The sequence below is a fragment of the Grammomys surdaster genome, unplaced genomic scaffold, assembly GCF_004785775.1.
Source record: "Grammomys surdaster isolate TR1022 unplaced genomic scaffold, NIH_TR_1.0 125977, whole genome shotgun sequence".
Classification (NCBI taxonomy): domain Eukaryota; kingdom Metazoa; phylum Chordata; class Mammalia; order Rodentia; family Muridae; genus Grammomys; species Grammomys surdaster.
In genome coordinates this window covers 3,882,370-3,908,082 of record NW_021620793.1, presented here as the reverse complement: position 1 = coordinate 3,908,082, position 25,713 = coordinate 3,882,370, and the positions used below count along the sequence as shown (strand labels likewise).

Genomic DNA, 25,713 nt, shown 5'->3' with positions numbered 1-25,713 from the left:
CTGGTCCAGCTACAAAAACTTTCAAAAGCTGCTTCCATCTTTTGGGAGGTGACCCACAGGGACCAGCCAGTCAGAAGCCAAAAGAAGCCTTTGAGCATCATGTGCAACCCCTCACCTACTGTGAGGTCAAGGGAACAGGCTCCTAAGGTTTGCGTGCAGGATTTCCTCAGAGGAGCTAAGAGCACTGCTCCGTTCACCTCACTTCTGACCCTCCTTTCTTAATTGTATGTCCCCTGCCAGCAGCATCCGTCATGAACCCTGACAGTCACGTCCCATCTCATCAACCAGGCTTAGTCTACAACTTGACAAAACCTGTGACACCAAGTGACAGGCAGGGCCACAGAGTTCACCCTCACTGGTTCTGGGTCCTGTCACTGCTGCCTTCTAGTAAGGAAGGGTGCTCACCAGCTCTCCAGGGAAGGCCAGTGCACAGTGGAAGGGTAAATCCAAGGAGTAATGCACCTGCCCATCAGTCACTTAGCAAACGCCTCCTAAGAACCTGCTGAGGCTCCAGATGCTGGCAGTGTGTTAGGGGGGTACCACGCTTTCCCAGAGGAAAACAAGTGAAGACATTTCTGTGGGTGCCCTCGGGTGTCAGGGCCAAGCCTTCTAAGAGTTGAATATATTAATAAAGAGTTGTTTAGCCTAGGTGTATTTACACAAGCCTCTAATCTCGGATGTCTGTAGCAGGGAGGATCAAGAATTCAAGAATAGCCTGTGCTACACTCACAGTGAGAGCTTGTCTCAAAAAACCAGAGGGGGCTAGAAATGGAGAGATAGCTTAATTGGTAGAGTGTACGTGGTGTGCAAGGAGAAGGAACTGAGTTCAAGCCTTTGGATTCAGGTAAAAAATAAGAACTGTTAGGCAAGGTGATGTGAGTTTATGGTTCAGAGCGGGGAGGAGGAAACTGCAGATCTCCAGGGCTTCCTGGCTAGCCGGCTTAGCGGAATTGGCAAGTTTGTATCCAATGAGAGAAAGCGTCTCAAAAACTAAGGCAGATAGCATCCTGAAAAACGATGCTGAGGTTGAGCTGATACACACACGTGTGCGCGCCCGCACGCACACACACACAAAGTGTACGCATCCTCGTGACACAAGTACAGACTCTCAGAGCAGAGATCAGGTAACCAATTAGCCAAGATGTGTGGAAAGATGGAAGAGACATTTTAAGAAAAAAAAAAAAATCCTTTGAACACACCAGCAGCTACCAGGTGTTGAGGAACGTGGCTTCTGGGGAATAGCTTTTCTTACCAGTGGAGCATTATAAATATCTGCCATTGCATCTGTATTCCAAAGAATGACTTCAACACAAGGCCAAAAGCAGGGCCAGCCCACCCCACTGGACACTGAGTACCAAAGCCGTAGTAAGCAGAGGAGAGCTCCAGGCTCCCCTCCTTGTTGCAGAAACCCACTTTGAGGTAGCTAAGGGAAGAGGCAGGAGCTCCTGGGTCAGCAGGTGGTCAGCAGGGTTGACACTCTACAGCACAAGGTATGTTCATTTTGAGACTTGGGACAATTTGGGAAACGCTAGGGAAATAAGATACAAAAAGTCTTTACGTGGGTAAAGGAACAGAATAGAGGGTTTGTTTCTCAAAAGATGGATTCTGTGTGTGTGATGTATATAAATTTTTGTGGATGTGCACACTCACTCACTGTATGCACACATGGAGGCCAAACATACATGTTGGTTTTCTTTCCTGGATTATTCTCCTTTTAAAAAAACAAAACCATGCATGTGAGTGAAGGTGTCCGCAAAGTCAGAGTCCCCCGGAACTGTAGTTTCTGGCAGTTGTGAGTTGGATGCTGAGAACCGAACTCAGCTCCCTCTGGTAACCACTGAGCCATCTCTCCAGCCCTTCTACTTAGTTTTTTGAGATAGTGTCTCTCCCTGAACCTGGAGCTCACTGATGGCTAGACGGGTGTTGTGTTGCGATTACAGGCACACAGCCACACTGGCTTTACACATGGGTTCTGAGGTCTTCATAAGTGTGTGGCAAACATCGTACTGAGTGAGCCATCTCCCCCAGGTCTGGACTTATCTTTTTTAAAAACATTTTTTTACTGGGGAGGAGTAGATCATGTGACAGCGTTCATGTGGAGGTCACAGGAAGCTTTCGGGATTCAGTTCTCACCTTCACTGTTTGGGTCCTAGGGATGAAGTCATGTCTTGGCTACAAAGTTCCTGTATCCACTGAGCCATCTTCTCTAACTGTGCTTCGTTACTGCCTTGATTTTCCACTGCTCTAAAGATCTCCCCTTCCCCATATGATCCTCTTTCTAGTTTTGTGACCTATACACAAACACACATTTAAATTGAGGTTCTGCCTCTGTATCTTTCTGGGGCTGGTTTATTTCACTGAACATAATGATTTCCAGTTGAAGATGAACTTTTTTTTTTTTTTTTTTTTGGTTTTTCGAGACAGGGTTTCTCTGTATAGCCCTGGCTGTCCTGGAACTCACTCTGTAGACCAGGCTGGCCTCGAACTCAGAAATCCACCTGCCTCTGCCTCCCAAGTGCTGGGATTAAAGGCATGAACCACCACTGCCTGGCTATGAACATTATTTTTTTATTGTTTTGTGGTGTTCCGGGGTGGTTGTTTTGGTTTGATTTGTTTTGTTTAAGACAGGCTCTTCCTGTGTGGCCCAGACTAAACTCAAACTCAGGCTCCTCTTGCTGCTGCCTCTGCAATTCAGGGATCCCAGGCAGTAGATACCTCCAAGGTCACTGATAAATGCCTTCCAAAGACACTATTTTGGGTTTCAATTGCTTTCAATGAACAGAACTTTTGAATTGTTTGAATAGAATTATTTTAATAAGCCTGCAATTAATAGATGCCAGCTTGCTTGTTTAGAAACAGACTCTTTCCTGTATAACCTGGGCTGCCTTGAACTTCTTTTGTTTGTACCCAAACTTCAGGAGTATGGGGATTATATGTGTGCCCTACCTTTCAGCCCTATTTTTGAATTTTTTTTTTTTTACGGATTTTTTTTTTGTTGTTTCTCAATCTTTTCAAAATCATCTCTCTATCTTGGAAGTAACTGGGAATATATTACTTGTTGTTGTCGTGTTGTCGTTGTTGTTTTCTTTAGCCTACTGTTTCTCCTAGAATTCAAATCCAGAACTTACTAGGATTTCCTTTATACATACATATTCTATTTGTTTTTAAAAAAACTACAACTATAAAAATAATTTCAAAGTCATTTATTTAATCACCAGTCTTCAAAGACATGTCTGTGCATTGAGGTATGGGACAACCTAGAAGGCAAAAGACAGCCTTATGTATGCGAATGCACTGTAGCTGTCATCAGACATAGCAGAAGAGGGCATCGGGTCCCATTACAGATGGTTGTGAGCCACCATGTGGTTGCTGGGAATTGAACTCAGGACCTCTGGAAGAGCAGTCAGTGTTCCTAACCACTGAACCATCTCTCCAGCCTTCTAATGGTCAGATTCTAAAGTTGCAGGCTGCTCAACTGGAGTGCAAAGTAGACAGGTAAGATGGCTTTCTGGAGTGTAGGTCCAGGGTGGTAGTGGTGGTCCATGCCTTTAACTCAATACTTGGGAGGGGGGATGCAGGTGAGTTTGACACTAGTCTGGTCTACAGGGCAAGTTCTGGGACAGTCAGAACTGCACAGAGAAGTCCTGTCTGGAGGATTTTTTTGGGGGGGTGGTAAAGGTGCTCCCTGCTTATTCTCTTTCCTGAGGACCTGAGTTTGATCTCTGAGACCCACACTGTAGGAGAAACTGACTCCCACAAGTTATCCTTTGATGTCCACATGCACGTGATAGCACAATGCCCACTCATACCCCCCCCCCCAGCAAATAAAGAAGTATGGAATTGTAATAAAAAGTTTCTTTTAGAAAACTGTAGCCAGGCAGTGATGGCGCACGCCTTTAATCCCAGCACTTCGGAGGCAGAGGCAGGCGGATTTCTGAGTTCGAGGCCAGCCTGGTCTACAGAGTGAGTTCCAGGACAGCCAGGGCTACACAGAGAAACCCTGTCTAGAAAAACCAAAAACAAACAAACAAACAAACAAACAAAAAACCCCAGAAAACTGTAAAAGTAGGAAACCCCTCACCATGTGGAACTGGAAAAAGAATAGGAGCTGTTGAATCAGACTTCACTTAGAAACCAAAGGAAACCCTCACAAGTAACATAGTATCACTCCTTCAAGCTTGGCTGGCTTTGTGTGGAAGAGAGCCACTCCTGGTAGGCGGGAGCATCAGAGCTAACGCAGCTCCAGCTCCTGACCAGTGCCTGTGTGTCTCTATACATCACAGGGTGATTAGAGCCACCGGCCCCTGCCCATCGCCTGCCCAGTGCTTTCCTGGCACATTCTTTCTTCAAATCAATACGTCAGTGTTTGTGTTCCAGAATACCTGGAGTGCAAGATGCTGAAACTTGAGTGCTTTGGTCCAGGGAGTCTTCTTTGTTAAGGGCATTCGGACGAGCGAATGGGCGAGCATCATCTTCTTTAGAGAGATTGGAGGAGTTTTCAGATTCTGCTAGCTCTTTTGGACCCCAACCACCCAGACACAGTAGTATCTATCTGTCAGTCCAGGAATAAACACCCTTCTCTCAGTACTATCACTATTATTATTATTTAACAATAACCAAGTAAAGAATACTAAGGTTAGCATTCTCAATGCATCCACTAACAGACTTGCATTTTCTCTCTCTCCTGTTCTTCCTGGTCTATAACAAGAATGCCCCCTACTCAACAGCACACCCACTCTGCTGTGGGTCAGGACACCTCGCTTTGTGGGAAAACCTTGCTTGTCGTTTGCACGACACTGACTTGGACCACACATCCCTTCCCCTCTTCACCCAGGAGCCAGAGTTATTTGCGCTGTTTGCTTTGAGACAGGGTTTCTAACTGTGGCTCAGGGAGATCCTGGACTCACAAGCCTCCTGCACGGCTTCTAGAGTGCTTGTGAGATTACAGGCATCAGCCACCACACCCAGTAGGGAAAAAAAAAAGTTCTTTTCTGTTTTTTGTTTTGCTGTACATGCATGTTGTTGGTTAATTCATGTGATACTAGGGTGTGAACGTGCCAGACAAGTACTCTACAGATATGAGCTACACTCCTAGTCCCATGGTTCCTGTCCTTATGGTGACTGCTGACTTCACTTGAACAGCAAAGGGATGCCTTTCTAAGCCATGCATGCTTTTAGGACAAATCACATGTCCCCTCTAATCAACCTCCTACAGATACAGAGGAATGTAGCACCATGACAGCTACAGTGCCACATTGGAGCAATCTTGCAGGACAAAGTTTGTTGTGGACTTTATTTTGTTATGTAAGGCATGCATACATATTCCTGTTTTATGGGCCACTTCAAGAAAACACAGATGAATCAAACTGTTAATTATGCAAACAGAAACTTGGGGAAACACATGAATAGTCACATAACCCGGGGAAGGCTTTGTAAGTGTGTTGTCAGAGAGAAAAAATAAGACATCTGATTGTCTGATTACTGGCTAACAGGACTTGCCTTTTACAGAACAGATGCAAATATCCACTTGTAGAAAAACAGGCTGTATGAGGATGGAGAGATGGCTCAGAGGTTAAGAGCACTGTGTGCTCTTGCAGAGGTCCTGAGTTCAATTCCTACCACCCACATGGTGGCTCACAACCATCTATACTATGATCTGATGCTCTCTTCTGGCATGCAGCTGTCCATGCAGACCGAGCAATCATGTAAAATAAATCTTTAAAGAAAAGAAAAACAGGCTGTAGCATCTAAAGAAAGAACACATTCAGTGCGTGTGTGTATGTTTGTGTGTGCATGTGTGTGTGTGCACGTATGCGTATGTGTATTGCGCTGTGTATGTGTTCATGTGTGGATATGTGGACCTGTATACTAGTGCTTGTATTAGGCTGATATTGGATGTCTTCTTCCTCCGTCAGTCTTCATCTATTTTAGAGACAGGGTCTCTCACTGAGCATTCCAGTTCTGCTAGACTGGCTGGCCAGTAAGCTCTATTGATCCTCTCTTCCCTCCACCAGCACTGGGGCTACAGGTGTTTATCGCCATACTCAGCATTATTATTATTGGTTTTTGTTGTTGTTGTTGTTTGTTTTTTTGGTTTTTCGAGACAGGGTTTCTCTTTGTAGCCCTGGCTGTCCTTGAATTCACTCTGTAGGCTGGCCTCGAACTCAGAACTCCACCTTCCTCTGCCTCCCAAGTGCTGGGATTAAAGGCGTGCGCCACCACCGCCCAACCGCCCTCTCCCTTTTTAAAGAACAGCAATAAAAAAAAAAAAAACACCAAGGGATGGATTTCTGTCGTGTGGAGAAATTCCGTTGAGTCTCACGCCCGTGCCAGCTGCAGCTGAGTGTGTCAGGAAGTGTACTCAGGTGACTGGGAAGGGTTATAGATGTTTCCAGAACTTTCCTGGCAAGCCAGACTGAGAGCATCAGTTGCAATTATAGACTCCTCACTCTCTACTTCTATAGCATTTGTATGCAAGCACGAAGTGCAACCCCAGGCGCCTACATGCTGGTGTGTACCTCCTGGGAGGACCCACGAGTGCAAAGACATCAATCCACAGCTTGGAGATCACAAGAAAAGAGAAAGGAGAATGTCAACTGCTGGCTGGGCGGCAGCTGGACCAGTCAACGCTCTCCACCAGGGAAAGCCTTCCGCCAAAATAATTGAGAATCTTGTAAAGATAACTTTCCCATGGAGCCAAAAAGAATGCTGGACCGGAGAGACAAAAGACACGCATGGTCATTCATAAAACACCCTTTGTCTATTCAGGGCGACTTCAGTTCTTGGCTCCAAGGGCCAAGAGGAAGAAAGAACAAGGAGGAATTTTTATCGAGTTACTCTTTCAGTGAACTGAGCTTTCTATGAAGGAATTGAAGCCAGCTTCATTCAGAACTTTTGTTTTTAAAGCAGGGCTTGTTTTAAGTTAGAGACATGGGATGAAAAGTGATTTTGACAGTGGTTCCAGGAAACCTTTAACAATTGATGTTTAAAAGTGAATTTAATCCAAAGGAATGAAGGTTTTTCTGTTTGTTTGTTTTGTTTTTTAATGTCTTCTATTAGCATGTAGTATGTGTACATGATACTGAGTTTCCTTATGACATTTTAATACATGCATATAGTGTGTTCTAACCATATTCACCTCTTTTCTGGTCCTTCCCACTGTCTTTCTAGTCTTCATTCTCTTCCAAACTAACAAACCGCTCCCTTCCTGATTTCATATCTTCTGTGCATGTATGTGTGTGCATGTGTGAGTGTGTGTGTGTGTGTGTGTGTGTGTGCATGTGTGTGTCCCAGTGAATTTCAGTAGGGTTGCCTACAGGAGGAGTGTGGGTACCTTTTTTTTTTTCAAAAGATGTATTTATTTATTTCATTTATATGAGTACACTGTAGCTGTCTTCATGCACACCAGAGAAGGGCATCAGATCCAATTACAGATGGTTGTGAGCCACCAAGGTTGCTGGAAATTGAACTCAAAATTGAACTCCTGACCTCTAGAAGAGCAGACTGTGCTTTTAACCTGCTGAGCCTTCTCTCCAGGCCTGGTGTGGGTACCTTACCAATGGCTATTCCACTGAAGAAATGTCTATTCCACTGGGATGCTTAGCTTTTAAGTAGCAATTATTTGTCTGGAACATGGACATTAAACATCTGTCTACTCCACAGACACAATCCCTGCCCTCAGCCCACAGTAGCAAATGGCCACAAGAGGAGGCCTACCGTTTGTATGCACTGAGTTTTGAAGGTTTTAAGACTTTTCCTGAGTGTTTTGTTTTGTTTTGTTTTGTTTTGTTTTGTTGCCTCTGGTAAGTAGCTCATCTCAAGCCATCCGTTGGCAACTGGAATAGGGCCAACTGCACAGAGAAGGCTCCGAAACAGAGCAACTTTCCTCCAGAGGCCTCCCGGCCCGTTGGCATGAGCACTTGGAGTTATGATCAAACATTTGTTAGCCATGCTCCTGGCTGGGCTGTCTTAACAGAGGGAAAATAACACATCTGAGGGAAGCATTGCTCATCAGAGCAGCGTCCACCGGAAGACGTCTGCTCTTTAATTACGCAGGGCACTTTCCAAGAACCCCTCCCTCCCATTCCTCCAACACCCTTGCTTCTTTCACAACTGCTTGTAGGCACAGCATTTCTATTGCTGCTCCAGTCTAGGGAGGAAGCCCATAGCCAGTGAGTCAGATCTGTAACTCGTGAACAGGATTATGTGAGTTAAGTAAGAGCAGATGCTCTGGTATACGGTTAGTCAGAGGCAACAGAGGAGGACACTTGTCAACTCCTCACGCTGTTTTGAGTCCTTCCATTTTCTGCTGCTGTTAACAAAATACTCCAAATTATGTCATTTAAAAGTGTATATCAGGGCTGGAGAGATGGCGCAGTGGCTAAGAGCACTGACTGCACTTCCAGAGGTCCTGAGTTCAAATCCCAACAACCACATGGTGGCTCACAACCATCTGTAATGAGATCTGATGCCTTCTTCTGGTATGTCTGAAGACAGCTACAGTGTATTCATAAATAGTAAACAAATAAATCTTTTTTAAAAAAGTGTATATCATATATCTTTATTCTCCTCGTGGCTCTGGAGGCTGGAAAGTTCAAGAGCACCGTGCCATTTCTGCCAATGCCTTTGTGATGTCATAGCTTTGCCAAAGACGTGATGAAGCAGTAAAAGTGCATGCAGATCTACCCTCCTCTTACTAACCCACCAGTCACCTCCTGGTGACCCCATCCTGATGACCTCATGCCATTTCCATTACCTTTCCAAGGCCCCAGCTTCAAACTCTGTTGAGTCAATGAATGTAAAGCTTTGATTTCTACACGTGGCATCTGGGGATACAGATGCAAGCTGTGGTACTTTGCCATTAAGATTCCTTTTTTTCCTGGGTGGCTCTAGTTTGTGTCAGGTGGACAGTAACTAACTCACATGTCACCCAAGCACGAGGACCTGAGTTTAAAGCCCAGAACGCACAGAAAGCAGATGCAGTAGGGTACATCCTTGGGTCTAGTGCTTCCTATTGGGGGATGGAGACAAGAGAATCCACAGTTCAGCTAGCTTGACTTACAGAGTGGCAAACAATAAGAGACTCTGTCTCCAGCAAGGTGGAAGTGGGGAACCGATGTCTTACTTAGGGTTTAGTTGCTGTGAAGAGACACTATGACCAGGACAACTGTTATAAAAGGGATAACACTTAATTGAGGCTGGCTTACAGTTTAGCCCCTTGTCATGACAGGAAGCACGGCAGCATACAGACAGACATAGTGTTGGAAGCTCTACATCTCAGTCTTCAGGCAGCGAAGGAGACTGTATACCACCACACTGGGCATAGCTTGAGCATAGGGAACCTTAAAACCCACAAAAAACACACTTCCTCTAACAAGGCTACACCTCCTAATAGTACCACTCCATATGAGCCAGGCATTCAAACACATGGAGGTCACTCCTATCCAAACCACCATAAATGACACCTGAGGTTGTCTTCTGAACTTACACACAGCATAGCACATACATACGTACACACACACACACACACACACACACACACACACAGGCTAGGGCAGTTGGATCCAAGTGTTTAGCTTTGGATGCAAAGCGTCCTATGGCATCTCAACACCTTTAAGTGTATTGCTGACTCCATTGTCCAGATGTAACATGGTGGTGCACCCCTTTAATCCCAGCATTCAGGAATCAGAGACAGGAGGATCTTTGTGAGTTCCAGGACAGCTTGGTCTCCATAGTGAGTTATGGAACAGCCAGGGCTATGTAGAGGGGTCCTACCTATCTCAATAAAGAAGTTGAAATGAGTCTATGAAGTCAGTGAGTCAGCAGTCTTAATTATCCAGTGAGCAGCAGCCTCAATTAAATAATAATGGAGATTTGGTTTGTTGTTGTTTTAAATTTTATTACATTTTATGTATTTATGGGGGCAGGCAGACATGTGTCATGGCACACATGTGTCCATCAGAGGACAGTTTGCAAAAGTTGGTTTTCTCCTTCCACCATGTGGATCCCCGGTTTGATCTCAGATTCTCAGGCTTGGCAGCAGAGTACCTTTACCTTCTTGGCCATCTTGCCAGACGTTTGTTTGTTTGTTTGCTTGTTTGTTTGTTTTTAGCTGGTTAATGTTTTAGTGCTGGGAATTAAGACCAGTGCCTTGGATATTCTGAGCATGTACTCCATTGCTGGGCTATAACTCTAAGCCTGTGTTTGATTGTAAAAATCAAACAGACAGTTATTTTGTTGGACATTGTAGGTTTGGACAGAGCATGGACCCCGGTGGTATGTTTAGAAAACTGTTCAAATGATTCTACAGCGTGTTTCTGGCTATACAATACTCTGTCTGCCTGAACGTGTTAGCTGGGAAGACAGTCTCTACTAAAAAGGGAAGGGCAGATATGTCCACGGCAGGAGTATCTAGCTAGCACCTTCTCTATGTGTTTCCATTTTCCTTTGCTTCTGAGTGGAGACAACCGGGCCATGGTGTATGTCAGAGGTACCTCAACGACAGCAGTGTTGGCTCTGATACAAAGATGGGGCAGAGAGGGCCTCATCTTAAAGTGTAAGAAACAGAATCATGGCTGTAGATAGCCAATTATTTTCACCCTCATCATTTACGTATTGCATCCCTGACTGGCCTTTCTTTTTCAGGGACCATAAGTGCACTAGAAGATGATATTGTGACGCCAGGTACAGGAGATGGCATAGTGGCCCCAGGTCTAGAAGACAGAATAGCAACCACAAGTGCTACTGGAGGGCTGAATGAATCTACTGGCAAGGCACCTCTGGTGAGTGTCAAGTGTCCAGGGAAAGGGGGAGTTGCTCCAAAAATAGACAGTCGCATGCCAGGGTATGATATATGTTTATATAAGAAAACAGCTCCATACAAAGAAATGGTGGTGGGGCTCACAACTGTGACACAGGTCTCATTCAGGGCCAAGGGAGCTGGTATGGCACAGACTGTTGGAAAGCAATAGACCACATCTTCTTGTGGGCTGGAGAGATAGATAGCTCAGCAGTTAAGAGCACTGACTGCTCTTCCAGTGGTCCTGAGTTCAATTTCCAGCAACCACATGGTGACTCACAACCATCTGTAATGGGATCTGATGGCCTCTTCTGCTGTGTCTGAAGACAGCGACAGTATAGTAAAAAATTAGACCATACCTTCACAAAATAGTAAGAAAATAGCTTAGTATTTGCAAACTTGAGCTGGGGCATGTAATTACACCTATAATTCCAGTATCCAGGAGGCAGGTGTCTGTAAATGCATATCCTATGATACGGTGGCTATTACTGCAAATAGTAAAATAATTCCTGTAGCCTGGTCTACACAGTGAGTTCCAGGACAGCCAGGGCTACATAGTAAGATTCTGCCAAGTAAAACAAACAGACAAATGAACTTAAAAAAGGACTGGATTCAGGGAACTTCGGTAGGTCCTTGCGGAGGGGAGATGCATTCATCCGAAAAGGATATGAAAGCCCCAAGCCAGTTCCTACCTAACCTCTCCCTGTGTATCTCTTGATCCAAATAATTTGCTCTGTCCTCGGTGATGAACAATGAAAAAGTTTAAAAGCCTGCACTGGGCTGGGGAAACGGCTCTCAGTAACATGCATGCCTTGCAAGCATGGGGACCTGAGTTCAATTCCCAGAATCTACACGAAAGCCAGATGTGATGATACCTGGTGGTTGCCCTAACTCTGGGAAGGCAGCAACAGGTGGGTCCCTAGGGTTTGCTGCTCAGCTAGTCTTGCCTAATTGGCAATCCCCAGGCCAGTGAGAGACCTATGTCTCCGAACAACAAACACGTTCACACACGGCCACCCCAACCCCTGCATACATTTATACTTAAAACCAGAATCACTCCCTAGTCTTCCACTGTCATGGAATGGCTGTGAGTTCTGGCACACCATGAAAGCCCTTCAGCTTTGCTCACTGAATTTCGTAAAGTTGCCCGTGGCGTATCGAGAATGCATTTAACGAGCCCAATACAAAGTAAGTTGTCGGTGACAGTCAGCTGTCCCCTTCCACATAGTTCTGCCAAGTTGATGTTTTGAGGGCTTTTTTTTTTTAAAGACTTTTTTTGATTCTTTGTGAGTTTCACATCACACCCCTCCCCCAGTCACCCTCATCTTTCTGTTCCCTAATATCTGCCCTCCACCCTTGCAACCTCCCCCAACCACAAACAAACAAACAAACAAAAATAAGCAAAACACAGCATAGAAAACATCTCATCGTGGAAGCTGTAGTGTATCGGTGTGTCCCACAGTGCATCCTTCTGTCCACACATCTTCACTTGCTGATGTTCATTGCAATGAGTCACCGGTTGATTCGATGTCTGGCTTTTGTGACATCATCCGTAATGGATCCCCTTCGGGACTCCTGCTCATCTTGTTAATTGCCTGTGTCCTGAAGAGCCTGCAGCTTTGGATCCCAGGACTGGCCCTTTCATGGATTCTAGCCGTTTGCAGATGATACAGATTTTGGGGTAGGCAAACTCAGTCCTGGATCTGGGCCTGAGTGGGTGGCAACTGAGCTTGTGAGCCAGTGTTTTTTTAAAGAATTAAGGGACAAGAAGTCTTGATTTGGGACTTATCTTAACATTTAAGATTCATTTCTGGATTGAACCTGGTTATATTCCCAATCTTCACTCCATTTTGGTTTGCTTTTGGTTTGGCTTGGTTTTGGTTTGGTTTGGTTTCCACCTGGAATTTATGGGTTGTTGTTGTTGTTGTTGTTGTTTTTTAATGTATGCTATCTTAAAATCTTTCTTGCGGGAAGGCAGACACTACTCATTTTAAACCTTCAGGATTTATCTTCTCTCTTTCTTGCCTCACTTCTAACAGGTCCCAACACACACAGAGAGTGGGACAAAGCCTCCCTTTGAGGAGTTGCCAACCTTAGGAACCTCAGACCATGATCACAAAGAGCATGAGAGGACAACCACAGTCAAAGTGGTGACTAGCCACTCGGCGGACAAGAAAACAAGTCACCCCGATAGAGGTGGGTCTAAGAGGAGGGACTAAGAAAACAAATCCCACAACAGGCTTTGTGTGGTCGCTCCAAAATCCAGTGTATCAGCTGTCAAATTAGATTTAGTTTATTGGCTTTCTGGAAATCTCTCTTAACCTTGAGTGATAACTAGAGGTAATTCCCTACATGGGCCAGTAGCTGCCCCACTGTTAAGAACCTTGTGTTGGGGCTAGAGAGAAGGCTCACTGGCCAAGCACACGAATACTTTCAGAGTTCAGTTTCCAGAATCTCACAATGCCTCTGTCTTCTGAGGGTGCCACACACAAACACATACACATAATAAAAGTAAAATAAATTTTTGAAAAGGAAAAACATCTTGCGTAAGATGGGTTTTATGGCAGGTAAAGAAAGAGGCTCACTGCCAAGCTTGACAACCTGAGTTCAGTCCCTGGAATGTACATGGTTGAAGGCAAGAAACTAAGGCCTGAAAATTGTCTCCTGCAGGACACCATAGCACAGTGCCCACATACAAGAAACGAATAAATAAGTAAGTAATAAAAATGTTTAACAAATCTTGTGTTGACCCTCAAGGGGAGCAATTCTAAAGTTTCCCGCTTTACACTATGGCTATTATAAGTCCGACTCAAGCAGGACTTTGGATTGCATCCATCATCCAAGCTGGTGCCTCCAACCTGAACTGACTTTGTAGCTGAGGCTGGCCTTGAACTCCTGATCATCCTACCTCTACTTTCCAAGTGCTGGGATTACATAGCCCTCTGTGCCTGACTGAATGTTGTATCCTATTTAATGCATACTTCAGGTCCAATTGCCAGTCTGGCCTTACGAACTCAACAATTCTTCTTCTTTTTTTTTTTTAATGATTTATTTTTATTGTATGTGCACTGGTGTTTGTGTGAGGGTATTGGATTCCCTGGAACTGGAGTTATAGACTACTTCAAGCTTCCATGAAGATGCTGGGGAGTGAACCCAGGTCCCCTGGAAGAGCAGCCACCACATCCATCTCTCCAGCCCCTCTCTAGCACTTCTGAGGCCTTAAAAAATGATTTTAGACCCAGGTTTGGTAGTACATGACCATAATGCTCATATTCTGAGGCACAAAGATTGCTAATTAGAGGCTAGCCTGAGCTACATAGTAAAACTTTATCTTACAAAATAGCCACATGAGATGCTGTCTCAGGAACAAAACACAATCTTCCATATTTGTCCATACCACTGTGTACATATTACTGCCCACAATATTTAACACCTGGAAGCAACAGTGTTCACAAACCAGTGACAAATGTAATATCTACGCATGGTGGAATATTACTTAGCTTTAAAAGAGAAAGAAATGCTGGCACATGTTACAATACACGAGAGGCAAGTTCACACTTAAAAGGATTTATGTTGGCCAGGCATGGTAGTACGAACCTTTAATCTCAGCAGTCAGGAGGCAGAGGCAGGTGAATCTCTGAACTTGAGGGCAGCTTGGTCTACGGAGTGAGTTCTAGACAAGCCAGGGCTACACAGTGAGGTCCTGTCCCAGAACAAAGCACAAAACCATAATTAATGTCATGATTTTCTTGCCCCTATACATTTTGTGCCTATTATTTTATCAAGCTAGGTAGGGGTTCTGTTTGGTTGGTTGGTTAATTGGTTAGTTGGTTGGGAATTTGGGGGTGCTCTGGGTCTAATCCAGCCCTTTCCTCATGGCTCTATCTACCTCTGAGTTACACCTGTAAAGTGCTTTGAAGAGAATGAAAAGCTTGCTTCGAGCTGTTAAGCAAACACTGAGGTTAAATACCAGGCAGAACCCAGTCGGCGAGAAAAGAACGAGGAGTGTTACGACACATTTCGAAATCATGGAGGATTTCTCGTTTCTATTGTGATTCAGCGTCTAACTAGCAGAAAGGGCAGCCTTTCCCCTTTCTCTGAGCATTCCTGCTATCACCCTTAGGTGTTGGAGGGGTGGCTCAGTGGCTAAGAACACTTGCTGTTCTTTGCAGAGGTCTAGGGTTCAGCTCCTAGGAACCACATGGCAGCTAATAACCATCTGTAACTCCAGTTCCAGGAAATCTGATACCCCCTTCTGACTACTGCAGGCTCCTGGTCCACATAAATACACACACACACACACACACACACACACACACAATAAATAAATAAATCTGGGCTGGAGAGGTGGCTCAGCTATTAAAGGCGAGACTCACCACCAAAACTAAATATTTTCTTTCTTTCTTTCTTTCTTTCTTTCTTTCTTTCTTTCTTTCTTTCTTTCTTTCTTCTTTCTTTCTTTCTCTCTCTCTCTCTTTCTTTTTTTTTTTTTTAAGTAGTTGAGCTTGGGGGTACACACCTGCAATCTTAGCACTGGGAGGAAGAACTCAAAGAGGGTGTGTATTGTTGCCCGACTGGAATGCAAGAAGAAAACCCTCAAGAACAGAAGTAGAAGTCACAAGGGTCCAGTTCTCACTTGGCCTAGCAGGGCTGGCTGCTGTCCTTCAATGCCATCAAAGAAGAATGGAGTAGATATCAGGAGGCAGCCCAGGTTACCTCTTCCCAAATTAGAAACCTGCTGGGAAAGTGCTCAGATAGCCCTTATCGATTTCTGTGTTTTCCAGGATCTTGATAAAAAAAACTGAAGCAGCCACACCTGGATTCTTTTGCCATCTCAATGCCTCAAAGTTTCCCAACCTTTTATCTTCTAGCTCTGGGGCTCAGTGTCTTTGACTCTGAGAATAAAATAAAACAAAAATCCAACCGGTGCACAAGTAGAGAGCGCCTATAGGTGGGATGTAGCAGCTGCAAATTGATGATAATCTTACAGAGACAGCAACCCGTCAGGGCTGCCTTCTAAACCCTCTGTCTGGTTTGTTGAGGAAATTGCCCTCATTGTGTATGTTTTGTTACATCCCACTTAAGGTAATTTTATCTGCCAACTGTTAATATAGTCATTAAATCCTAATAATTCTCTATCGTGTTTTTCTCTTTCCAGATAACACTGGTGATGAAATGCCGACAACAGATAAGAAAGGTAAAGGAGGTTTCGGTATTCCTTTGGGAGATAAAAAGAAAGTTTCAATCTTTTTTTTTTTTTTAAAGAATTCTATTCTTTCTTGGATCTTAGTCAAACAATAACAGAATGGAACATCTTCCAAAAAGAGATGGTGTCCCTCTCCCTCCTTCTTTCCTTCCCTCCTTCCCTCCCTCCCTCCCTCCCTTTTTGAAGTAGTGGGAATTGAACCCAGGACTTTATACATCCTAAGCCAATGCTCTACCACCAAGCAACATCCCCAGCCCTCTTCTAATTTTTACTTTGAGACAGTCTCACTAAGTTTTCCCAGGCTGACTGCTCTGTCAGGCCCAAAACCTTCACCTTTCTAATTATTAAGAGAAAAAGGGAAATTCTGTATATTAGAAAAGAAATAGGGCTGGGGGCACAGTTCACTTGTAACTCTGTTAGTATGGAAACACAGGCTATGTAAATATGTATTTGTGCATGCATACAGACACACCCCTCCACCCCACACCACACTTAGTGTATTTACTTAATGACAGCTGTGGAGAATATAACAGCATATCACAGTTACTCTATTATATTGAATAAGCTGGCATCTTTATTTATGGACATAATTGAGGTTTTCCCACTTAAATAATATTGGCTGTAAGTTTGCATACATTTTTTATGTACTAAACATATTTTATTATGCTGAAGTATGTTCCTTCTCTTCTGAGTTTTCAGGGGCTTTTGTCATTGAAGTCATAAAGAAGCATGCCCATCAACAATGAAGCCAGGCTGTTATGTCTAGATCTAGAGACTCAGAAACCTCTTGATTCACAAGATGGGGTTAGATCAGGGCTGGAGCTGAGGCTCGGTGATACTGTGCTCTACGAGCATGCTCAAGGCCTGGGTTTGTTTGCTCTCTGGTACCAAGCAGAGAAAAATGACTCAGTGTTTCCACACTTGACTCAGCTGGATTTGGGAGCCTAGCGGAGATTATTATTCCCTGCCGAGAACAGCGGGCAGTTCTGTTACTTGCTTGTGACCCGGGGTTCAGCACGTCTGTTCCTTCCTGGGACTCACGCTTCTTTCCCGGTCCATTCAGATGGCTTGGCAGTAGTGACCCTGGTTGGAATCATAGTCGGCGTCTTGTTAGCCATCGGCTTCGTCGGAGGGATCATCATTGTGGTTATGAGGAAGATTTCTGGAAGGTTCTCGTAAGTAATCTCTTATCTCCATGTGTCTTAAATGTAGGCAATCCTGCCACCGCTCAAACCTTCACATGCGCAGAAACCTCTGCACAGGTCCTCTTAGAAACCCATCACCTCCACAGGCGCCGCCTCCGATGTCTTCCTGGGACGGATGTCAGTGCTGGCTTTAGAAGTTTATAAAAACACAAAACTGACTTCCTTTGAGGTCTGAACAGATCTGGTCTCTCGTCTTAATTTTCCAACTGCTCAAATTGGAAAGAAAAAATCCAAAGTTTTGTTTCCTAATCTCCTTGCTCCTTTCCACCACCAACAGCAGCAGGTGGGCTGGGGAAAACGCGCCCGTCATGGTGCGTCATGGTGCCGTGCCGAAGCCCCCGTTCTGATGAGTAACTACACTGTGTGCGTGGAGGGCCGGGCATGTTTTGCATTTAGCTCCCTCCCCAACACCTGTCCCTCACATCCTTCCACCACGTGGATCATTATATCTTCCCGGCATTGACTGTAAGCAGAAAGAATCTAACTCTTGGCTAAGCTTCCTTTAGAATTCAGAATGTTCCAACTCCGGACCAAAGGGAAACCAAAGAAATACGATGGGCGGGGAGGGGAGAGGATGTGTCATCTATGACTGGGAGGTGCACTGTCATGCAGCTGTCCATGTATCATGTTTGGAAATGACTGGGGTCCTGACCCTGGCTACGTAAGGTGTGGAGGGGAATATCTGGGGGGAAAGGGCACAAGGACAGAAACTACAGAAAAAGACAATAAGATTAAGTGACAGTGGGAAAGGGAGTGACTAGTCCCAACCACAGTAAAAGCAGTAATGATTTTCTTTATTTTTACAGGCCCTAAAGAGCTAAACGGAACAGTTGTTCTCCCAACATACTGAAAATAGGAGAGCTTCCAACATGCTCTGTTCCCCCATCCTCTTCCGGTGGAGGAAGATGACCCATGGAATGCCCACCCACCCTACTCACAGCCATGGTGACCCCTCCACTTACCAGAAGTACCGACAGAAAGATACAGGACAAGCCATGGCCCCTCGAAGCATCTGCCTTTGGAAAACAAATTTTTTAACATAAATGCTAGGATCAATTCAAAAGACAACAGGCTTAGAAAATGGAGCAGAGCCGAGACAGTATCACCAGCCTTAGCAACTGTAACCATGGGTTCTCCTGGCCAGTCCCTGTTACTGTTAAGAGGCAAAGGAATCTGGAAATGTTACAGAAGCACGGGTCCTTTTGCAGTTGCCAACCTGCAACTGCAGTGGATACATACATATTCCAGCCTAGCGGGGTCTGTTCTCAGATATGTTTGAATCATTACCTTGAAAGTATAAACCTAAAATCAGACATGCTAGGCAGCCCCTAGAGAGCTTCGTTAGACTATTTCAGGAGCATCCACTGTGCCTTCAGTTCCCGGAAGATGCTTCGAATTTTGCAAGTATTCAAACCATCTCTAAGCCTCAGATGACTTGACGACCCAGAGAGGTCTGTCTCCTCCACTCCCCTTGGTGATGGAAAGCCCAAGTTGAGAAGCCACATCCTCATCTCCTTAGGACTCAGATCAGCCGCTTCTTTCTGGACCATGGAGATCTCATTCCAGATGCTGAGAAAGCTGTTGGATGTCACAAGATGCTAGAGGTTCAGCCACTGTAGAACTAAGAATGAAACTGAAACTCGGTCCTTAAGTGGAAGTGGCCCCTGTGCCTGCTTTAGAATAGGAAATAAGACCGACCAGTTTCTAACCCCTGCCTTCTGCTTCTCAGGAAAGACAGGGAAAGCAAAAATAATCTTGTACAATCTTAACCACTTTTATGTGGTGGATGGAAAGGTTTGATGTTAATAGAGGATATTTCCCAATCTTTGTGACATACCACATTCTTTCCATGGGGACAGAGCTGTAGTGTCTTGGTCACCTGTGTTGGTACTCAATACAGTGTAGGCATCTTTTCAAATAAAACATGATTGTGTACAAGTGTGAGTCCAACGTTTGACACTTCCGTCGACTTTAGATGTCATTTCTGCTGAGATTATACATTTTTTTGTTTGTTTAGTTTTTTGAGAAAGGGTTGCTCTGTGTAGCCTTGGCTGTCCTCGAACTTGCTTTGTAGACTAGGCTGGCTAGCTAGCCTTGAACTGAGAGATTGCCTCCATGCCTGGCTAAGATTATATCTTTTATATCTCGCTTGCCTGTTGACTTAATGGAGAAAGAGGTATCCATGGACACAGAAAGTTCAACCCCAGGGAAAAAAAATGGACCACAGCTTTTACCAATGTCTCTGCTAAAGCAGAGAACCCAAGGACAAGGAGAGAAATAGGATGAAAACCAGGTGTCATCTTGAGTCTTTAACCCTTTCTGGCTGGTCTAGCAAGGTCTTCCCTTGGCCTTTGTTTCTCTGCACTATGAGAAGAAGCCATGGGATGGAATAGTTTTACCTGGCCCTTGACACTTTCCTAGGAACCTGACTTTGGGTCCAGAGCTGAGCTCAAGAACAGGAGGTGATAGAAGGCAGGAGTCTGCAGGCCTGGGGAGCAGTGCCTCCATCCAGAACCCACTTCCCACTCGTTCTCCTCCATGGAGACTGCCTTGGTCAGGGGCTGGTCCTCTCTGTCCATCACCTGACCCTACCAATCTGCTGGGATTCTGTTCTACTGTTGTCCTTCTCTGAGTCTGTGCTCATAATGTAAAGGTTGAGTGTTAGCAATAGTTACTGCCTACCTCTTTCAAAATAAGTGAAGAGTGGAGCTGGTGAGATGGCTTAGTGTGTGAAGGCACATTCTGCACAAGCCTGAGGTCATGAGCTTGATCCCTGGAACCCGGAGACAAGGAGAGAACTGCTTCCTCTGACAACAGTTCCTACTCACATACACAGTAATAAGGAAAAATTTAAATCAAGAAGAGAAATGTGGTCGGGCAGTGGTGGCGCACACCTTTAATCCCAGCACTTGGGAGGCAGAGGCAGGCGGATTTCTGAGTTTGAGGCTAGCCTGGTCTACAGAATGAGTTCCAGGACAGCCAGGGCTACACAGAGAAACCCTGTCCTGAAAAACAAAAAGAGAGAGAGAGAGAGAAAGAAAAAAAGAAGGGAAATGTGGATAGGATTTTCCTTATGTCTGAAATCCCTAGAACCATAAGTATTCAGACTTTTTTCAGAGAGAGGTGGGGGGTTGTTTTCAGATAAACTTATTTTCTCAAAAAATTTTATATTATTTCTGTGTGTATGTGCATTTTGCCAGCATGTATGTCTGAGTCACATGTGTGCCTGGAGCCTATGGAGGCCAAAACAAGGTACGAGAACCCCAAGATGCTATGTTGGTGTTTTGATTGAACCCAGGTCCTCTGAAAGAGGAGCCAGTGATCTTAACTGCTGAGCTGTATCTCTAGCCCCTTAAAATAGATTCTTGTCCCATAACCTAGGCTGCCCTTGAACTCACAATCCTACTACCTCAGCATCCTCAGTTCTGAGATTATAGGCATGCCCGGCTCCAGTTGTTACAAAGTGGAATATTTTCAGTCTCCAGTTGAACCACCCCTAGCCTAAAACTCTGGAGACCTATGGCACTCAAATCCTGAACTGAGCATCATGTCAACTCGAAACATTTTTTTCTTCTTTATTTTTATTTCGTGTGCGTTGGTTTTTTTTTTTTTTTTTTTTTGCCTGCATGTGTATCTGTATGAAGGTGTAAAATTTTCCCTAGAACTGTAGTTACAGACAGTTGTGATCTTCCATGTTGGTACCAGGAATTGAGAGCTGTAAGCTCCATGTGGGTGCTGGGAATCGAACCTGGCTTCTCTGGAAGAACAGCCAGTGCTCTTAACCTCTAGCCATCTCTCCAGCCTCCCACAACCCACATTAAGAATTTCAGATTTCAAAATTGGGAATGTTCAACCTGTCTTCAGGTTTTATTCAGTTGGGAGCTGTTGAGTTTGCCAGACATCAGGAATCCTCCTTGCCTGATTCCCTAGAGAAGACTGAGATTTCAGTTTGTCCATTGCTTGTTTTTATTGATGCAACTCCTTAGAGCCTCATTTAATCTTTGGGGCTCATTTGTACCTTCTTCCAGAGACTGCAGAAAGCTTTCCGAAGACTAGCCACATCTCTAGTCTCACAGCCCCAAAGGAAAGTGGGGATGTTGATCTAGAGCACACATGTCTTCCATTATAAACACCCCAGGGAGGGCCGTTGATTTAGTGCACAAGTGTCTTCTGTTATAAACACGCCCGGGGAGTGCTAGAAAGCAGAGCAACAGGCCAAGGGTGTGGGATGTTTAGGGAAATGACTTTGTCTCCTCCACCCCAGACATCTAGGATGGTAGCAGTGCTGAAGTTCCCTGTTACTGCTGTATTGACGCCTTTATTTGGCTGTGCAGTGACACACACCTGGACTCCACGGACTCCGAAAGCTGAGGCAGGAGGGATATGAGTTCTGAGACCAGAGATCAGTTGCCCCTCTTGGTTCCCTGCTTTCTGCTCCACAAGCTCCTGTCTTGACTTCTGTCTTTACTGATTTATGGTTCACTTACGGAGTTCACCTATGTTCGAAGTAGATCACCCTCCGGAAGAGCAGGTGTCTGTTTAGTTTCCAGCTATACCGCCAACTCCTGAAGCACTGGGTAGCACTTAGCTATGGGGGGGGGGACCCTGTTTCCTGATTAGATCTTCAAGTATCTCTTCAACACACCACCACCACCACATTACAAAAATGCTCCAATGGATACAAAGTAACCGTGGGTAGGGGTTTCAAGCCACCTGTATCACATACACCCACACAACATATCAGAATGAAAGTTGTGTGGTTCTGGATTTAGGTCTAACTCTCTAAATTGGATTCATGTCACCTTGAACCATGCACATTTTTTTTCTCCTATTCTTACTCTACATATGCGTATCCACAATCAAGGTATAATAATCGTATGGCTGAGAGATGGTTCAGTGTGTAGACAGAGCACCTGCACAATGTGTGAGGTCCTAGACTCGGGATCTTTCTCTGCAACTTGCTTCCGCTAGCCACCTTCTGCCTATGTGCCTCATCTTTGCTGAGGCAAATAACCCAGATGCATCCCAGCAGCTGGTGTGGAGGATGAGGTCATGGCTATACCACCATTCGAGATTTCTTCCCCCCATCTGCCCCCACCCCCGTTGGAGGATATCTAGGGTGTTTCTATATTTTTAAATCTAAAGATGATACTGGTAAATTAAAGACTTTTTTTTCCCAGACAGCAGGATTTTATTCCCCACAAAGAAATAAAAGTAAGTTTATTTATAAATTATTGTTGTTTTAGACTTTATTTTTAAGTGTATGAATGTCTGTGAACATGTGTTCAGGTACATGCAGAAACCAGAAGAGAGTGTTGGATCCCTGGGAGGTGGGGTTGCAGGTGGCTGTGAGCTGCCCAGTGTAGGTATCAACTGAACTCAGGTCCTCTGTAAGAGCAGAAAGTGCTCCTAACTGCTAAGCCATCTCTCCAGCTCCTGGAACCCAACTTTTTGGTTTTTTGATATTTAAATATTTAAATATCTTTCTTGTAACCTTGCTGTTTTTTAGATTTTACATATATATGTGTATATATATGTATACATATATATATATGGCTGAGAAAAAAAATATATATATACATATATATATATATATATATATATATATATATTGCTGTAAGTATCTTCAGACACAGAAGAGGGCATGAGATCCTATTACAGATAGTTGTAAGTCATCATGTGGTTGCTGAGAATTGAACTCAGGACCTCTGGAAGAGCAGTCAGTGCTCTTAACCACTGAGCCATCTCTCCAGCCTAGTAACCTTGTTAGGTCTGAATTAATTGGGTTTCCATAGCTAATAACTTCATAAAGATCCCTTTTCCCTCTTCGTCTGTTCCTCTTGGATGAATAACCGTGTGACTTCATTTCTGTATGTATGTGGATGAAACATGCTTATTATTTCTTTTCAAAAATGATAGAAATGTCTCATCTACATTCTATAAAAATTATTTGGAACTGCTAATTTAACGTAAATACAACTTAGTGAAATTGAAGGACTGAATTTGCTTTTATTTTTTTTAAAGAATTTTTTTTAAAGATTTATTTATTTAATGTATATGAGTACCACCATCCCTGTCTTCAGATAAACCAGAAGAGGGCATCAGATCCCATTACAGATGGCTGTGAGCCACCATGTAGTTTCTGGGAATTGAACTCAGGATCTCTGAAGAGCAGTTGGTGCTCTTAACCGCTGAGCCATCTCTCCAGCCCCTGCATTTGCTTTTAAAGTATAAGATAATTTATGAAAAGATGGGGGCAATTTTCTTTGGTTTTGCAGGGATTATGTGAATGTGTGTGTGTATATGTGTGTGAATTTGTGTGTGTGTGTATGTGTGTGAATTTGTGTGGTTTATATGTACAAGCTTGGTGTGTGTGTGTGAATTTGTGTCGTTTATGTGTACAAGCTTAGTGTGTGTGTGTGTGTGTGTGTGTGTGTGTGAATGTGTGGTGTATATACATGTGTGCCAGACATGGGAAACCTTTCCTATTGTTGGTCAGGATGGTTCAAGAGAATCCTAAAACAATACAGGATATTGGCATTGCTTTTGGCTGTCTCCCTTCATTTAAAAGTGTTAAAGGCACCACACACTCCATACCCAGGACATAGAAGAATCCAGCAGGAACTGACTGGGAAGTCTTTTTTCTGAGACCAGCTTTCAGGGAATCAGAAAGTACCATTCGTGCTGTCAAGGGAAAAAAGCAAACAGTAGTCCCACCCAGCTGAAAAACTTACAAATCATAGCAATGATCAGGCTTGAGGATATGGACAATGCTGAAGCATTACATTACATATATTTTAGGTGTAACGAACAGCTGTCTAATTGGATTTAAGGCTGGCTCAATGGGAGAAAACTCATGCCTAGTACTGTAAACCTAACCAACTACCCATGGATACAGTTGTCATGGACACTAAGGGAGGAATAAACTGCCATTCCCTAAATCAAGCCAGTCATTCACTGTGCTCTAAATATTTACCCATATCTTCACAGACAGATGTTCTCCCAGAGATGAGTCCCCTGACAGGATGTCTAATCCCAAGTGATTAACCCTAAATAAATGTACGTACAAGCAACGATAAACGGGGTCTCTAGGTTGTGTGCATGAATGCAACAATAATAATTATGGAAAAAGAGATCATGAATTTGAAAGGTGGGGCACAGGAGGAGTGGGGGGGTGGAAATGACGTAATACAGTACTGACAGTAGTGACTGCCTGTGAGACCAGTGATGGGGGGAAGGGGAAGAGGGACTGGTGAAGACTAAAGGATTCCTGGGGCTTGTTGGCTCCAGGTTCATCCGGGGACCCTGTCTCAAAATATAAAGAGAATAGTGATTGAGAAAGATATTTCATACCAGGAAAATATGAAAGCTACCAATAGGTAATTATCCTGGAGTCACCAGAAGCTAGAGAAGGCTGGACCACTTCCCCAGAGCCCTAGCTCTGTCCACTCTTGACTGCGGACGGAAACGCTTTGGAAATGGGCGAGAATCAACTCCTGTTGTTTCCACACCCGTCGGTCCACCCTCCCATCTGTTGCCAGTTGTCACAGCTGCCCTGAGAAGTTAACACCCCTGTGAGTAACCCACCTCTAGAGAGGAAGCTCCCCACTCCTGTCCAGCCAGTCCCAGATGGAAAGCAACCCTAACCTCTTCACCTCTGACCTTGAGCCATTCACCTGATGCTTCCAAACAATGGGCTGGCGGGCATTGTGGTATTGTACTTCCTTTGTGATGGACAGATGTTACTTGCCCTTACTGACTGTCATTTGAATTTATTGTTAGTGGTGGAGTAATCCATGTTGAAAGACATATGGCCTAGAACAATAGGCATAGCCAACCCCGAAATGGGTATTGAAATTCAAGGGCGGAGCAAACTGCGCCAACTTCTATTCTTGCCGTGGCTACTAACCTTAAAATGCCCACCCTGCACAAAGTTTAATTTGAACATACGGTTCAAGCTATGAAGCATTCTGACATAAATAAAACCCCAACTTCTACTCGATAAAGGCTCAACAGATACTGCCTGAGTGTCTTAGCAGCTGGCTGGGTGAGTCCTTAAGGTGTTAATGATGAGATGGTATGTTCGAATCGGAGAGTGTGAAGCCCATTGTCCTTTGGGTATGTAGCTAATGGCAAGTTTCTCAGGTCTGAGGGAATTGCTCATTGGAAAATCCTTGAGCAGATTAACTTGTGATGGTGTTTGTTGACTGGCCCCAGGCAGCAGAGCGGGACAGACAGACTGATAGAGAAAGGGGGTAAGAGTAAACAAGGAACCCTCCCAACTTCTTCATTCCAAACAAAGTGCTGCTGGCAGCAACCCTCCCCCCTTCCTTCTGACTGGCCCCACTAGCCCACGGTCAGTCAGGGACAAGTCTCAACTTGCATAAAACTGCAGACCTACCAGATCCTCCTTCTTTGTATAAATTAACCAATCCAAAATAAGAAGAAGGGGATCCACCTTATACCAGAAGGCACTTAAAAGACACAAGCCCGCTTTTTTCCGG

The 25,713-nt window shown here is 44.4% G+C and overlaps 1 protein-coding gene across 2 annotated transcripts in view; it reads left to right on the top strand.

Moving 5' to 3' along the window:
- Nucleotides 1-18,748, top strand: part of Pdpn (podoplanin) — a 31,254-nt gene extending 12,506 nt beyond the window's left edge. Inside the window, exons 2-6 of one of the 2 annotated variants that reach the window (XM_028754040.1) lie at nt 10,645-10,781; nt 12,838-12,994; nt 15,957-15,995; nt 17,068-17,179; nt 18,016-18,748. In XM_028754040.1, the coding sequence (XP_028609873.1) occupies nt 10,645-10,781; nt 12,838-12,994; nt 15,957-15,995; nt 17,068-17,179; nt 18,016-18,022 (452 nt within the window). In that variant the 3' untranslated portion in view covers nt 18,023-18,748. Of the gene's footprint in view, nt 1-10,644; nt 10,782-12,837; nt 12,995-15,956; nt 15,996-17,067; nt 17,184-18,015 lie in introns of those variants that run through there. The other variant, XM_028754041.1, reaches the window with a different exon arrangement.
- The last annotated feature ends 6,965 nt before the right edge of the window (nt 18,749-25,713 follow it).